The sequence below is a fragment of the Puma concolor genome, chromosome D4, assembly GCF_028749965.1.
Source record: "Puma concolor isolate L17-30 chromosome D4, mPumCon1.1.hap2, whole genome shotgun sequence".
Taxonomy (NCBI): domain Eukaryota; kingdom Metazoa; phylum Chordata; class Mammalia; order Carnivora; family Felidae; genus Puma; species Puma concolor.
Window position 1 is genome coordinate 51,671,456 of NC_141679.1, and position 16,989 is coordinate 51,688,444.

General features: G+C 37.4%; 1 protein-coding gene across 3 annotated transcripts in view; it reads right to left on the minus strand.

The window, feature by feature from the left end:
* Positions 1 to 1,604: 1,604 nt before the first annotated feature.
* The window catches only part of LINGO2 (leucine rich repeat and Ig domain containing 2), a 506,668-nt gene continuing 491,283 nt past the window's right edge, over positions 1,605 to 16,989 (minus strand). For all 3 annotated transcript variants that reach the window (XM_086685450.1, XM_086685451.1, XM_025912591.2), the window contains one exon: positions 1,605 to 4,228. In XM_086685450.1, the coding sequence (XP_086541576.1) occupies positions 2,373 to 4,193 (1,821 nt within the window). In that variant the 5' untranslated portion in view covers positions 4,194 to 4,228 and the 3' untranslated portion in view covers positions 1,605 to 2,372. The remainder of the gene's footprint in view (positions 4,229 to 16,989) is intronic.

Consider the following 16,989-nt stretch of genomic DNA (forward strand, 5'->3'; position numbering starts at 1 on the left):
AAAGTGCAGTCTTTCTTCTTCCAATGGAATAATCTTTTCATGGATGGGTTAACTTTAATCCAATTTCATTTGACTAAGCTGTGTTTGGTTAACTTTTAACAGAAAATAGCAGAATCGAAAAGCCCTTTTGTTAATTGCTCAGTGTTTTCTCTTTTTGTTGGACAATAAGATGAAGTATTTTCTATTAAGTTTTGAAAGACTAGCCCTCCAGTTTGTTCTCTTTTCAGTTTGAAAGGTTGCATTCCACCTGCACACAAGAAATAGAAATTGCAGAAAAATCTTGATCTGTATTATTGGATATATAATATAAAGTAATTGCCATGAGTGGAAAATGAATTTCTAAAAGATCAATGATAATCACTAGGAAAGTCAAATGAAAAATGACTTAAACAGGCAATTCTTCAATCTTTCTATCTCATTTCTACCCTTTATTAAGGGAGAAAGGGGTTTTACTGTGCTACTATCCAACTGGCAAAACAATTTCTAGACCTGTCACTTTTTTATTGGGGTCAATTTAATTTTATTGAAGCTCCTCAAAATTTCAAATGCTAAAAAAAAAAAAAAAAAAAAAAAAAAAGCCAGCTTTTTGAAAGTCATACCCCCAATCAGATATGTCAAGAACCAAACCTCAGACAGCTCCTATTCACTGTCCAAAAGGGGACTCATTTTCAGGTCCCTCTCAAAATGTAGAAAGTATAGACATTTCCTATCTTTTGCTGATTAAATAGATCATATTTCATGAATACACTCTATATTCAGTGCTTTCTCAGGTCATATGAATATATGCCTTGAAAACCATTCACTGAACATTTAGCCAAATGGAATTATGGCTCATTTGAACCAGATCATTGGTGGTAGTGGCAGGATGCCATTTTTTTTTAAACTATGTTTTAAGTAACAATCATTAATACAAACTGAATTGGACAGAGATTCTTGGGTTAGAGGGGTAAAAGTATCTGCACCATTTAACATATTTGTAGGGCTAGTGATCTTAGTTTTTCCTCACTGAGAAAAAACTAAGTGCTGTTTAATTCACCTTTTTTTCTCACCTCTCTACAAACAAGATCAATACTTCTTGTGTACACAAGATAATTTTCAAAATAAAGGAAGCAGGGAAAAAACCCTGAAGTTACCCATTCAAGATAATACTGTATGTACAGTAAATAGTTGAATAGAAAACATCAGAATGGTAGCTAGATAGTTCCTGGCAGCAATCCAGCCTTCAGACAGCTATCATTGTAACAGATCCTCAGTTGCATTAACATCATGGTATGCCTGGATCACCCTGGTTTGTGTTGGCATCTGAGAAAAACTCCTTTTCATCCAGAGAGCTTTTGAACATCGAATTATTGATCTCAGCTACAAGGTAAATTATCACCGTATGAGTATATACAACGACTATATGCGCTTCGATTTCCTATTAACCCATTAGTCTCAACTGATGAAAGTAAAATCAAGTTGTGTTTAAATGGATCATCTTCATTATTAACACCTACCTTGCATTTTACAGGTACAACTAGTGGCACACAACCTTCTGGAGAAACCAAGGGCTTTGTTACAGTAAACTGGTCCAGTGTGATATCACAAGTATAAAAAATATTCCATTCTGTATCAAAACTAGGCACATGCCTTTATTTATAGTAACAGAAGTTAACAGAGTTGAGCAGTTTTTCCTTGGGTCCTATTTCTTGGCATCCTACATCAGACAAACTCCTCATTCCACATATCTCTGCCCATAACTCCAGGGATCTAGTCTCAGGGTCATTTCTATGTAAAGGAAGGTGAAATCACACTTGGATCTATAATGGTGAGTAACTAAAAGCACAACCTCTCATTCATATTGCTTTAAAACATATACAGCATATATGTTTCAAAAAAAAGAGTAAAGAATATATTGATTTCTTTGTGGTGCTGAATCAACAATATGGTATGATGCAAGGCTTTAACAAATGATAATCAGAGATACAAATTTTTCTGTAGAGTATGTTTTAGACAAATGTGTCTTTTTAATATGTAAATCCTACATTGTAGGTTGTTCCTTTTTATTTTTTTTTTCTTTTGTTTTTGCAGTGGTAGAAAATGTTGAGTAATTGTCCATGAGCATGAGCCAAAGGTTCAGGTTCATTACTGAGATCCCCAGAATGCCAATATTTGCAATGCAAACAATTAGTATCCCACTGTGAAGGGCTCTGACACATGTCTGCCTGCCTGTAGGTGGAGAGTCTCCATAAGAAGTCCTCCTGCTTCCATGGACCCTGCTTTGACACAGGGGCAGCTGTACTTGGCTGCCTTTTAACCTAGTAATTCACTGTGCCAGCTGTCTCACTGGTTACCCACAATGACACAGAAACAATAGTGTGAACGGTAGACCCTCAAATCATTTTCATGTTGAACCTCCTGGGTCCAGCCACCTCCCCTTCCACAACAGCACCATTGTTTTTTCGGGGTACATACTCAAGGTCAATGCTGTTTTTGTGCTTGCCTTTCCCTCGGCTCCACACAAAAAGGAGGAGAAAACAAAATAAAACCACTCCCAGGAATGTGAAACAGCCCATGGCTGTAGATACCAGTATTGTTTTAAGGTCCAGGGAAAAGGTATTGACATTGGTGCCATTGGAAATGGTGTCATTGGAGTCAGTCATGTACATAGGGGTCCTGTTGGCATAAAGGAAGCGATCTGAAGTGAATCCTTTCACTGTTAAAGAGGCTGTGAAGGTGTCGTTCCCAGCGGCGTTGCTAGCGATGCAAACATACATCCCACTGTCTTGATCCTGGGCAAAGCGGATTTCCAAGGTGCCGTCGCCCAACACGGTGGCTCTTCCATTGGACTTGGTGGTGATAAAACGCCTTCGAGGGGTCACCCAGGAAATCACAGGCTGAGGGTCTCCATCAGCATTGCATTCTAGCTGGACCGTCTGCCCTTCATCCACTAGCAGATGCTGCAACTTCTTTTCACGGATTTTGGGTTTTTTGCAGGTAAAGTAAAAAGAAAGGGCAGTGCTGTGGAAATCCTTGAAGGATCTCTCACGGATGGTGTCTGGACCAGCACACATGGGCTGCTGGCCGCCAAATTGCAGAGTGGGATGCCGCTGCAGGATCCAGAGGAGACGGCAGTCACAGGCCAGTGGGTTGTTATTGATGCTCAGGACCTCCAAAGCCCTAGGGGAGGAGAAGACATTCTCTTCCAAAGTTTCCAGTAGGTTCTGAGACACGTTGAGCACACGAAGGAAGCGGAGCCCTTGGAAGGAGTGAGGCTCAATGGTGCGGAGCTGGGCCCCCACGATATGGAGCTCCTGAAGGCGGATCAGGTCGGAGAACATGCCTGCTTCGATAGTGCTGATGGGATTGTAGGAGAGGTTAAGATGGGTCAGATATACCAGGTGTTTAAAGGCAAGGAAGGGAACAGTGGACAGGTTGGTATTGGTGATGGAGAGGGATGTGAGGTTAAGACCATAGAGGCTATTGGCAGGCATCATATCCAGTAAAGGCCAATAGTCAATCTCTAGATGTTTCAGGTGGAACAATCTTTTAAAGGCATACACAGGCATATTGTTGATATTGAGATGCTTCAGATGCAGGCTGATGAGGCTGCGGAGGTGGGAGAGGGCTTCTGTTGGTACTGCTGTTAGGTTGCATTTCTCCAGGGTGAGCTGCTCCAAGCTCAGCAGCCCACTGAAGGCCCTGTGTGATATGTAAACCAAATCATTGTCCCCCACTTCTAGAAACTTCAGGTTATGAAGGTCTTGGAACATGTAGTCCAGTAAAATGACAATCTTATTCTCACTAATGTCCAGCTTGGTGAGGTTGGATAGCCCCGTGAATACTCCCAAAGGGACCAGCTTTAGGCGATTGCCTTTTAGGCGGAGGGAACGAAGGTTAAAGAGATTGTTAAATGCTCCTGGCTCCACATTGGCGATGATATTGTCACTCAAGTCTATCTCCTCCAGCAGAGGATATGATATGAATTCCTCAGGGTTGACACTTTTCAGCCTGTTCTTGCTGAGGTCCAAGATTTTGGTCTCGATGGGAATGCCCTCTGGGATGGCGATCAGCCGCCTTCTGTGGCAGCTAACAGATTTGTTCTGGGCGGAGCACTCACAGCGAGCAGGGCAGCCAATGGTGGATCCCATGAAGAGTAACACCACAGCCAGACCCAGGAATGGCTGCCAACATGATATGGCGGTGTGAAGCATGACTCCACTTCTTAGTCTACACCTCGGTCACGGGCCTGCAGGAGAAAGGAGCACGAAAAGTTGAGTTTGGACATGGATAGGTAGATGAAACAGCAAGTACAATGGAATGGACCCTGGATATGGAATCACACCCATGTGGGTTGAAAGCTGAGAGCTGTCCTTATTGCTACATGAGGTAAGTTGTTTTGCTCCCTGTAGTTTGGTTTTCTTGGCTGTAAAATGAGGGTGATAATATTAATAGCATCCTATACTTATGACAATGTCAGTATTTGACAATGAAAGAGAGACACTGGCAGAGACTGTGAGGCCCAACAGCATACATTTCACAAAAGGCTCTATTTTGAACTCAGACAACGACAACAGAGGTCAATGGTTAAGAGGAAACCTATTCAGTTTGAATCCTTGTTTGTGTCTCTAATGTTGGGATATCATCCTCTGTTCAGAATGAAGCTAATAGAAGCTTCATTCAATGTCAGGCTCTGAGGTTCAAAGTACAAACAAAGGTACATCCACTATAAGAGGTTGGGGCTTTATTTGCTTCATATATAAACTTTCTATTAAAAACTTTCAGTTAGAAGGTATACATCCTTCAGAATTCAGTCAGTCTTAATTTATGAAGGGGTTTTCTTTTTTGAGGTAAGCAGAAAGATCTTAATCATATCTTCATATTCTTGGTATTTTAATTATAGGGGAGAGGCAGAAACAAGGCACCATAATGGCTACTATGATGATGAAAATGCTTTCTTTAAGATTTTGGGTTACACGGACACCTGGGTGGCTCAGTTATTTAAGCATCTGGCTCTTGATTTCCATTCAGGTCTTTACCTCACGATTGTGAGTTTGAGCCTGACCTTGGGCTCTGAACTGACAGCATGGAGCATGCTTGGGTTTCTCTCTTTCTGCCCCTCCCCAGTATGTATTCTCTCTCTTTCTCTCAAATAAAGAACAAAAAAAAATTGGGGGTTACATAGTGAAGAGTGTAAAGAGTCGTACTTCTAAGAAAAAAAAAATAAATGAACTTTCATATTAAATTCCAACCCAGTGAACATGTTAAACTGCACTTAAATAGGCATCAGATGATGTTGGAAATGAGTATGCTTTAACTGGAGATAGTTAACAGACACTGAACTCGCTGTTCATGTGAAGAGCAAGAGATGTGTTGTTGAGCTTTGCTTCTCGACATGAGATCCTGAGGCATACACTTCATCCACAAACACCTTTTTTGTTGTAAGTCTCAGTAGTGAAAACCAATATTTGTAGATAAAAAGTTATGATCAATTTTAATATTCACTCCTAGATTGTACAAGAGCAATTAAAAGTACATTCTCCAATCACAGTGTTTACATATATGTTATACATGTAATGCTATGTCTACATCCACATAAATGTATCTGTGAAAAAATAACTAGGATCAAACTTAATGGTGGATCACTAGAGGAATGCCTCCCAAATGTAGAAATAAGGCAAAGATTGAGAAAGTGCTAGCGACATCAATTATATAGGAACACAGGAATTATTATTATTGGAAAAGATAATGGTAAAACTATAATTGTTGGTAAATTAATGTCTACCTTGAAAATCAAAGCAAATCACCCAAAAATAATTAGAATAGGAGAATAAGTAAATTAACATGTTACAAAATGAAAACATTTAGAAAACATAGTCGCAAATGAGTAGTCATGGCACCTCTGAGAAAGTTAAGTACCTCAGAATAAATTTTAATGAGAAATACATAGAATGCGACAAATATTCAGTCTTGAGAAAACAAAACATATACAAAACAAAACATATACAAAAGAGACATATACTATGTATTTTAACAGATTCAATATTATAAAGACATTGGTTCTCAGTATATACATATGTCACAGAGATAATATTTTTGGATTTGAATACTCAAGTTCATTTCAAAGAAGATAAAATGAGTAATTAGAAATATTAAACAATAGTAATGGCAATAGACTTACTCTACAAGATATTTAAATATGTTGTAAAACTACAATAAAACAGCATGATACACAAAAATGGAGTCAAAGAAACAGAAAATAAGGAATTATATATAAGTATATCTGAAAAGTTAGTATAGGTAAAAGGTGGCATGTTAATTTAGTGAGAAAAATATAAATGTTTGGCTATTTAGTGGGAAAAGTTACACAACTTTACTTGTTCCAATAAAATAAATTCTAGATGAATTGAGAAAATGCATGAACAAATAATGTGTTAGGAGGAAATTCAATAATTTTATAATAGAGCTGAAAGGAATTTTCTAGGAATAAAGCTAGAAACTGTGAAAGAAAATGATCTATTTGATTCTATGTATTTAAAAAACAATAGCATAACAAACGAATAAACAGCATATCTATTCAACACCCAAAGGCAATTGTCAAATTGGAGAATAGACTCATAATAGATAAGGGATTAAAAATAGTATTAAATAAACAGCTCTTATTAATCATCAAGGAAAAGAGGTAAATGTCAATGGAAAATAAGGCAATGAATGTAATACAAACTTAAAACAGCTAACCAATATATGAAAAGGTGACCAACTTCACGGGTATAAGAGAAGAAATGTAAATTAAGCAACAGGGGCATATCATTTTTACCTTTCATATTAACAAAGTTTAGTAATTACTTTTATCCAGAATTAACAAGAGTAGAAGGAACTGATAGAAGAAATATAAGCTGAGACAACCTTCAATAAGTTCAGGGAGAACAATGATGAAGGTTACTTGATACATTAAATATATCTCAGTTCCATATGTTCACCCCTTTGAACCATTTTTTTTTCCTAACGTGATTTTTTTAAAGTTTTTTTTTTCATTTATTTATTTAGAGAGCATGACAGTTTGTGCTCACATGCTCACCTGCAAGTGGGGGAGGGGCAGAAGAGAGGGAGAGAGAGAATCCCAAGCAGGCTTTGAGTTATCAGCATGTAGCCCCATGAGGGGCTCCGTCTCAGGAACCATGAGATCATGATCTTAGCTGAAATCTAAAGTCGGATGCTTAACTGACTGAGTGACCCAGGTGCCCCCTAACTTGTAATCTTTAAAAACCACTTTATTGAGGTGAGATTGACATACAAAAAACTGGGTATATTTAAGACATACAAGTTGATGAGTTGGGAGATGAGTACACATCCGTGAATTCATCATCACAATCTATGCCAATAAACATATCCATGCTTCAAGTAGAGGGTGGATCTGATGAACAATTTTTTTTTCTGAAGATCTATCATAAGGAAATAATTTAACTAATGTACATAGATGGATGTTTGGTATAGGTTCATCTGGGTTCACTTTGCTCTTTTTATTTTCTTCGTAGGGTGGAACCCTAGATCATTGATTTTGAACCTTTCTCATTTCTAATACAAGCTTTTAAAACTATAAATCCATGCATTGCTTTAACTGCATTTCAGAAATTTTAGTGTGTGTGTGTGTGTGTGTGTGTGTAATTATTCATTGAAAATATTTTTCTAATTTACTTTGTTCTTTTTTGACCCATGGATGATTTAGGATTGAGTTAGCTTATTCCAAGTATTTAGGTAGATCTTTTCTAGAATCTTTATTTTATTTATGTAATTCTGTTGTGGTCAGAGAACTACTCTGCACCTTCCAATCTTTTGAAATTTACTGAGATTGTTTTACAGATCTTTTATGATTAGAAAGAGTCCATCTTTGTCTCTGATAATACTCATTGTCTTCAACTCATTTTGAATGATTAATATAGCCACTCTAGCTTTCTTGAGCTTAATGTTTTTATGGTATATCTTTTTCCATCCTTCAACTCTAAACATATTTGTGTCTTTGTAGTTTCTTTTATAGCCAACATGTGGCTAGTTCTCACTTTTGAATCAATTTCATGATCTCTGCAATCTCTACCTTCTGTTAGATTGCTTTCTCCACTTACATTCTGATTGCATTCTGGGGTGCCATTTTGCTATTTGTTGTCTATTGGTCACTATTTGAATTTTTTGTTCCTTTCTCATCTTAATCTATTTTTAGTATAACATTTCAATTCTTTTGACTTTCTCTATATTTATGTACATTTTATTTAATGCTCTAGGGATTACAGTACACATCTTTAATTTATCACAATCTATTTAGAGTTATCAAAGTGCTTTAGGCAAAATACATGGTAACCTTGCAACAGTGTATTTCCATTTCCATCCCCTCCCCTCCAACATCATCCTTCATGGAGAGAGATACAGTAATTTCTAGGCACAGAAAACAGTACAATGGCATGGACACAGTGGAAACACTCTGTGATTGGAGAATTAAAGTAGTCCACAATAGATGGAGCAAATACAGGAGAGAAATAGAAAAGAGGCTGAAGAGGTAATTAGAGGAATGATTTAGAATGGGCTTGTAAACTGTGATAAGCTGTGTGCACTTTATCCTGAGGGCAACAGAAAGCTATTAAAGTGTTTTATGCAAAATGGTGATATGATCAGATTTATATTTGGGGACGATTAATCTGACTGCAGCATGAAAAATAGATAGGCAGGAGGGAAAAAGTTGAAACTCTGGAAGCTGTTAAATTCATTCAAGCCAGAATAAAAGTGGTCTTGATTAGGGCCATAGGAATAGGTTTGGGTAAATGGATAGACTCAATATGTGTTTAGAAATGATTTAGTTATGGATGGGCTATGAGAGATATAGGAGAAGATGCCAAGATGATTTCTAGCCTTTTGTCAACTGGATAGGACTTAGTGTCATCCATTGAGATGGCAAGCTTAAGGAGAGTTACTGGATGAGGAATTCCTGGTTTCCTCAAATGTGTCTATCAGTGGGCCAAGATGTGTGGGTTCTCTGGGCAGTTTACTGTTTTACTCCTTGAAAATGTTTTTCAAATGCTTTTAAAGTATTTCTTTGGTAGAAAAGGGAAAGTGTATTTTCTATTACAACTGCAGGACTCTTTATGTTCTAGATAAAAGTTTGATTACACACTCTGTATTTCTCAGTTTATTTTGAATTGAAGGTAAAAAGTGAGGTTTTCTTGGGGCGCCTGGGTGGCGCAGTCGGTTAAGCGTCCGGCTTCAGCCAGGTCACGATCTCGCGGTCCGTGAGTTCGAGCCCCGCGTCAGGCTCTGGGCTGATGGCTCAGAGCCTGGAGCCTGTTTCCGATTCTGTGTCTCCCTCTCTCTCTGCCCCTCCCCCGTTCATGCTCTGTCTCTCTCTGTCCCAAAAATAAATAAAAACGTTGAAAAAAAAAAAAAGTGAGGTTTTCTTTTCTTTTTTTCTTTTCATAAATTCTACTAGAGAGTTTAATCTTCTTTGGCAGAGTTTGTTCAATCTGCATATCACCAGTTAGATAAGGAGATAACTGGCATTCTATTTCAGATTTGTTCCAGTAATGCTGTAGGGAAAGTTTATTTTATTGTTTGGGTCCCTTAATCTGGCTGAGTGTGTCTAACATACGAGATGACAGTATCTAATTTCAGTCATAGCTGCAATTTAATCAGAAAGGAGCTTGAATAAGATGGATAGTATCTGGAATTTTTTCCTTAAAAATTGGTTATTTTGGTTCCAGTAGAAGGGTGGATAAGTACTTAGCAAGCAGGCAGCAGACAAGCTCCCATCAGATGCGGAGTACCTTTCCTCTTCTACCATAGTCTTTCAGTGAGGCAGAAGTAGATACTTTGGGGCCATATCTCCTCATCATTCTTTGATGTAGTTTGGAAACTGTGTAGGAAGGCTGTGTTTTATTATTCTCATCACAAATATTGTTTACTTTTAGTCCAGAAGGGTCAACTGCTGACTCCACTTAGCTTTCACTGTCAGCAGAAGCCTTACAATCAAGGCTTTCTTGTCATGTCTGACTGTGACCAAGGTTTGACAAGATGAACTTCATTTCATTAAGAATAAAGCAGGAACTAAAATCTGTAGGGAGCTGACTAGGGCCTTTCTATTAATTCTGATCAAAGGGACTCTCAGGTACACTGATTATACCTTTCTAAACCTAGTAGGTAAAGTTGGATATTTTGATACTTAGACTTTTTGTGTGCTGGGTATTTATTTTAGAGCTTGTGCTATTAATGTAAGAAACACAAACTAAAACATCAGGAAGTAGGCTTAAAGAAGGAACATAAATAGCAAAAATGTGGATCCAGAAATACCTAGATCACACTCTGAGTTTGACCTTTGTTAGCTGTTGAACATAAGTAGGAAGATGATGTCTCTGATTCCCAACTTCTCTGTGAAATTGTGGTAATAAAGGAGAATAAGTGTAAGGATCAAAGATGGTCCGTGTAAGGTGCCTAGCACATAGATAACAGTGGTCATTATCATTTTTTTATGGGATGATGGTTTGGTTTGTTGAGATATCATGCCAAATAAAAAAAAATGCCAAATCATGCATTTCCTCTGAGTACAGACTGCGAGAATATTAGAGAAAAAGGTCCTCAAATGGATGATACAGTGAGAAGGAAAAATGGAAAGCTTTAAGCAGCCTACATCTAAGAAAACAAGCAGTAAAGGAAAGAAGTGATAGTTGCTGGATGTTGTTTAAAAAGTAAGTTTAGAAAAGAAACAGCTGCATTAATAGACGATAAGGTAATGATAAATTGTTTATGCTGGGAATCCTATGATTAATTTAGTTCTCTGGCAGATGAACAAGGGAACAAAAACAATGGAGAGCAGAGAAATCTCTTTAAATGTTCACACTAGCTAATGGTAGGATTTTTTCCCCCAATAAAGCTATTTTGCAATAGAGAGAGGTGGGTGCTGAGGGAGGTGGGGAAGAAAAAGAAAGCATTTAATGAAAAAGGTGTCCAAAATACACCTGAGGGGATAGTGTCAAGGTGTCTAAAACTGTAAATTCAGAAATTCCGGTCTGTGCTAAAATCAGATCCTGAAGAGCTGTGGAAGTTGTTTAAGACATTTGAAAACTAAGAAATCAATTTTAGTGTAAGTCTTGAAATTCACGAGGGTTTCCTATGTTCTTTGAAGGACCCCCAGTGTACACTGGATTTGAACTTTCTACAGAATAAAATTTATCCTTCTACATGATCTCCAATTACCCTCCGAAGCATTGTATTTTTACCTTTTTCTCTTGACTCAATTTTTGTAGGGTGGAAATAGAAACTTTCAATATCGAGGCTCAACCTGAAAAGCATTCAAGGAGAAAGTGAAAACAGCCAACATGAAAGCCAGATTTGGAGAGCATCCATGGTTTTTTATATTATAATATTTTTTAAACACAAGTCACAAATGTAATGATTAAATCACTCAGTGGCTCATGTAGGTAGGTGTACATGTACATGTAGGTTACCCACTACTGCAGATACCTCCCTTAATTACATGCAGATTGCCAATTGTGTAAATAGCTGAAGATAGCATTTTGATCTGTAGTTGGTTAGTTAACTCACATTATCTATATAGGCTTGAAACCAAATGATAATTGCAAATATCTATCTGTATAAAAATAGCTGTTAATATGATTTAATGCAATGAAATTAATATAAAATGGTCATACAACTAGTAAATTGAACAAGCAGGACTCACAGATGTAGTCAGACAGCATATTAAGATTTTTTTTCTATTGTCCCTTTGTAATTGATTCAAGAGAGATCAGGAAACTTCTTATTTACCTGCAGCTTTTATAAATAACTTAGTGTCCTCTGAGACTGGGATATTTGAAAACTGGTTCCTCTTATGGGGCAAATTCTGGGGCTCTTTGGGACTCACATGATCACAGGCTATCTCAGCTATATTTCCCTTGATCTGGAAGAGTGAATCTCTATTCTGGCTTGTGGAGTACTCCTGCCACTGTCCCTAGGAATAATCACCAGCTAATTTTTGCTGAGGCCCCATTAACGTCCCAGTGGCATTCTTGAAAGGACCTGAGACATGTATTGGTGCTCTCATGCTTTTTGCTCTCATTTTGCACGGGGAAAACTCAGTTGCCCAGAAAAACTCTGTCAATGCAGAATAATCCCAATACAGCGGCAACTTCGTCCACTCTGCCACAAAAGAGGCTGTCTAGCCTAATATGTATTCTCTAGATTTTTCAGGAAGAAGTCAGAAGTCATGATGTGCCCTTAACTACAGTGGAAGACTAGGAAGGATTCCACACATCTTCTGGAAGCACTTGTGTCTCTACCCTGCTTGTTGGTTGAGTCATTTGCCAAAGGTCATAGAGCCTTAATCAGTAATGGCACCACCATTTCTATGAAAATTGTTCAGCTTCATAGGCAGAGCTCTTAACTTTTATCCTGTGCTCCTTTAATCCTTTCTCATATAGTATGACTAAATACAACTCATCTCAGATAGCAACTATTTAAGCAACTAAGAAAGTAATGCTTCCTTTTAAAATTTCCTCATTTTTCCCTCTGGGCTATGCTTTGGTGTCTTTTTTCATGGTTCTGATTCCACGTTCCACTGGACTGTATCTATTTCAAAACACAAGTTCATTTTGTATTCAAGTGACTAGTAAACAATTAGCAGAGCTTGTTTTAAGTCATTAATTAATAGTTTCTGTTTAATCTTTCCTCAAATTGGAGAGCCCTCTGTTCTTGTGATTATTTTCATCTCTTTGAAATGCAAATTATTTGCTCTTCTCCCACAGTTCTGAGTTTTTTTGGCCTACATAGAAATACTTGGACATACAGAATATGCACATTCTACTTAAACCTTTTAAAGATGAAAGTGCTTTTTGTCTAGCTTTGAGATCTCTCTTTGAAATTAATATTATTAAAGGGTAGTTGGCTAAGATGCTGAGGGCCTCACAAATGTGATATGCAGTGCTTCAAATCTGTATGGCATTATAAGGTAATGGCTAAGAGGATAGATACACAAAATAAAGTGTTTAAGTCTGAACTATCTCTTATTCTCAGTTTTCTTACCTTAAAATGGGAATTATAGTAACTACCCTACTGTTATTGTGAGAGTAGAATGTCATATGCATATGATGTCAGAGTTCCATACATATTGGCTATTACTGTTCTTTATTTGGAGAATTTATTTGAGAATTATTATTGTTATTTATCTGGAGAAAGGAAATATTACAGATGATGGCTCTTAGACCTATAAAATTTCTTACTTGGAGGGAGTACTAAAAGCCTATCCATCCTGCAGGGATAGTTTTCTGGAAGCACTGGGTTAACCTTTTGAGGTAGATGTTAAGATTTGGTTAGGTATCTCATATCACAAATGAGAAAATTCAGGAAACCACAATCTAGGGTAAAAATTCTTGCCGGTTAGTCATTTAAATCCCTCTGAAGGTAGAGTTAAAAAAATAAAATGTTGCCTGCCTTTCTGTACTAACTGCTCAGTCCTCAAGATCCACTCAGGCCACTCTCTATGAAATGTCCACATTTCTATGAAGAAATGTCCACTTTTCTATGAAGTGACCACAGAAGACCATTATTTCTATTTCATAAGATTATTAAATTTTACTTGGGAAAATAAAATCAAATGGAGTAGAATTCTGTTAAGTAGTTCCCCTTTTAAATTCTTGATTTTTATCTATTGTCTTGTGAAAAACTAGACTCTTTTTGAAGTATGAGTCTTCATGAATGAAGGGGAATCTTGCTGGAGATTACCTGGTTTTAATTAGTTGGTGCTGAAAGCACCTAGACATTTTAGCTCCTTTCTTATTTAAAGCTGTTCAGACAAGATAGCTGTCTTAAATCCCATCTGGAACATTCTGGAAATGAACAAATATAAATTTCTGCAGGCTTTTGTAACAGATAAATCCTGAAATCCCAGGGGCTTAAACCAGTAGTTTATTAGTTCTGCTCCATTAAAACACCGAGGGACTTGTGCCTGTGTATTTTTTGTCTCCACACTCATTGAGATCTTTGAAGTCCTTTCCATTCCATATGGAGAAAGAAGGAGGATTATGGGTAAGAGAGCCAGACCTGACAATAGCACTTGTAATTACTGCTCACATTTCTTTAGCCAGAACTCAGTCTCATGGGCACATCTAACTGCATGGGAGGCTGGCAAATCGGTTTGGTAAGCAGCTAGCCATTCTCTTCCCAAAAAAAATATTAATTGATCTTAATTATCAATCTAGTATGCAAGGATATATTAAAGCTTCTATTATTAGCTTATTTACAAATTATTCCAGAAAAGATTTAGACATCTGGAAAATTACCTTATCATCTATCTAAAATATCATTGATGTAATTTTGCATTCATCTGACTTTTTTACACATTAGAGAAACAATCATATCTTGCTACACTAAGGTTCAACTGTGGCATTTAGTGATGTACCCATCTTTGTCAGATACAGAATCGCATCTAAAATTCCCATTTTTCTATTCTTAATTCATACTAAGTCATTATTAGATTCCTAGGTGACAGGATTTCTAACATTTTTCCAGCTACTTTCTAGATGAGAAAATGAAGGTGAAATGCAGCTTTTTTTTTTTTTTAACAAAAAAGCTATACAGTAAACAGACTATGCAAGAGTATGTAGTTTTTATATCCCAAGACATTCATAACAGATTTTAATGTCTAAGTAGATACTTGTAGAGGTTCCCTTCATTTAACAACTGATGACTGCCAAGTGATTTCTTAAATTCCCTCTGCGAAAGAGCAGGGATACTGTCAAAGAAAAAAGTATATTTAATTCAACTCCATATACATATACTAGGTACCTTCTACATGCAAGGCAGAGCTGGGGACAGAGATGAGTAAATGGAATTCTTGTTTTCAAACATTTGGTAGTCTAGTAAGGAAATTCTGTCCAGTAAAAAAATTAATGATATTAATATCATTCTCCCAAATTGGAATCAAATTATAACTTTAAACATCAAAGACACATGTTACTACATTATTTAATAAATTCAAATATTGCATAAAACCATGACCAGTCATGGAGAAGTAATTTCATTATCTGTGATTCATCTTCTCAAGTTGACTATTATGCAGGCATTAAAACTATTGTTATAGGAGATACTTAACAACTTGAAAGATTTTTACATAAAAAATGTAAATTGAACAAAGTGGGATATGAATTTGTATCTCTATTGTGAATATAGTGAAGGGAAAAATACCCTTAGGTATTGAAAGATTGTAAAGAAGTACACCAAAGTGTTAAGTGTCAGAATATCCACTGCTCATAGCACAATCAATTCTATTTGTTTCTTGTTCAACAAATGTTTTCAATGTCCATTATATTACACTAATTTTGAAAAAAAAAACAACAACATAAAAACATGACGAAAATCTTTTGAAATTCAATCACAGCAAACCTCTGTGCTAGTGGATAACTGATATATTGACATGACCTGCTATGTTTTTTATTAGTTACTTAAAGGGTCGCCTTCCAAAGTTAGGGAAGAATTTAAGTCCCATTTTGGTGACCGTTTCTGTTTTCACTGTGACTATCATAGTGCTTGTCAGTATCTTAGTATTCCCCTGCATATATTAGGTATGCTCGTGTCTCATCTGCTCTAGTAGAATCTAGGTTCTTGAAGTCGCACCTATTTGCCTTCTTGGAAGAGCACTTCTTAACCATGGTAGGCTCAAACTGCAGGTGGAGAGTAAGTGACAAAGGAAGGACTCAAAGTCATGGATGCTAGAAAGGGAACTATCCACAAGCCTCAGCCCGACCTGTAGAGTAGATCTTTCCATGTATACATGTGCTTTTTATTGCCTATTTGTCTCATGAAGGAAGAAAGGTGGAGGACAGTACTCTTTTGCTCAGCGCAGTACCTTGAGCAAAGCAGGTGGTAAGCCTTCTGCTGATAGGTGATAATAACAGTAGCAGTTTCCAAATGTCATTCTTGTTATCACTGTCTTAACTTTTGTTGACTCTATACAGTAAATAGGATAAACAACACAAAATTTTCTTTAAAAATTATGAGAGAGAGAGAGAGAGAGTGTGTGAGCGAGCGAGGAAGGGGCAGACAGAATCCCAAGCAGGTTTCCTGATGCCAGCACAGAGCCTGCTGTGGGACTCAAACCCACGAACTATGAGATCATGACCTGAGCTGAAACCAAGAGTCAGACATTTAACCATCTGAGCCACTCAGGCGCCCCTTACTGTATAATTGAAATAGAGAAACAGAATGGAAATTAATAAATGGAAAAGTATTAAAAAAAAAACATACAATGGAAGCAAAAGGCTATTTTCTAGCTAAAATTTCTTATTTTCCAAAGCTCTGAACCAGAGACCTGTTCTCCTTCAGAGAGGTGTTCAAACTGAGTCTCCTCACTGTAGTAGGAGCATGGTAAAGTTAAAAGGCACTAACTTTATGCTTATTAATTCATGATTACTAAACGTTTTGTACAATCTAAATTCAGAGTATTGCATTGGAATGCATCGCACACTTTGGGGGAAATACTTATGGAACAGGCTTTTTGCTCCTGACATTTCATGTGTTGGGATTCTGTAAAAGCAGTAGTAGGAGTCAAACATGGGACAGATGCTGGAATGGGGACTCTCACTCAGCCCTCTGTGGACACTCTCTACCTTCCATGCTCCCACTCTCTCTCCCAGTGCAGTGCTGGGCATGGCTTTCCGTCTTACTGCTTGGCACCAATTGGTACAGATAGAGTATTAGTGAATATTCTTCTTTCATTTGAGTTACTTCTTTTTTTTTTTTTTAATTTTTTTTTCAACGTTTATTTATTTTTGGGACAGAGAGAGACAGAGCATGAACGGGGAAGGGGCAGAGAGAGAGGGAGACACAGAATCGGAAACAGGCTCCAGGCTCTGAGCCATCAGCCCAGAGCCTGACGCGGGGCTCGAACTCCCGGACCGCGAGATCGTGACCTGGCTGAAGTCGGACGCTTAACCGACTGCGCCACCCAGGCGCCCCTCATTTGAGTTACTTCTAATGAGG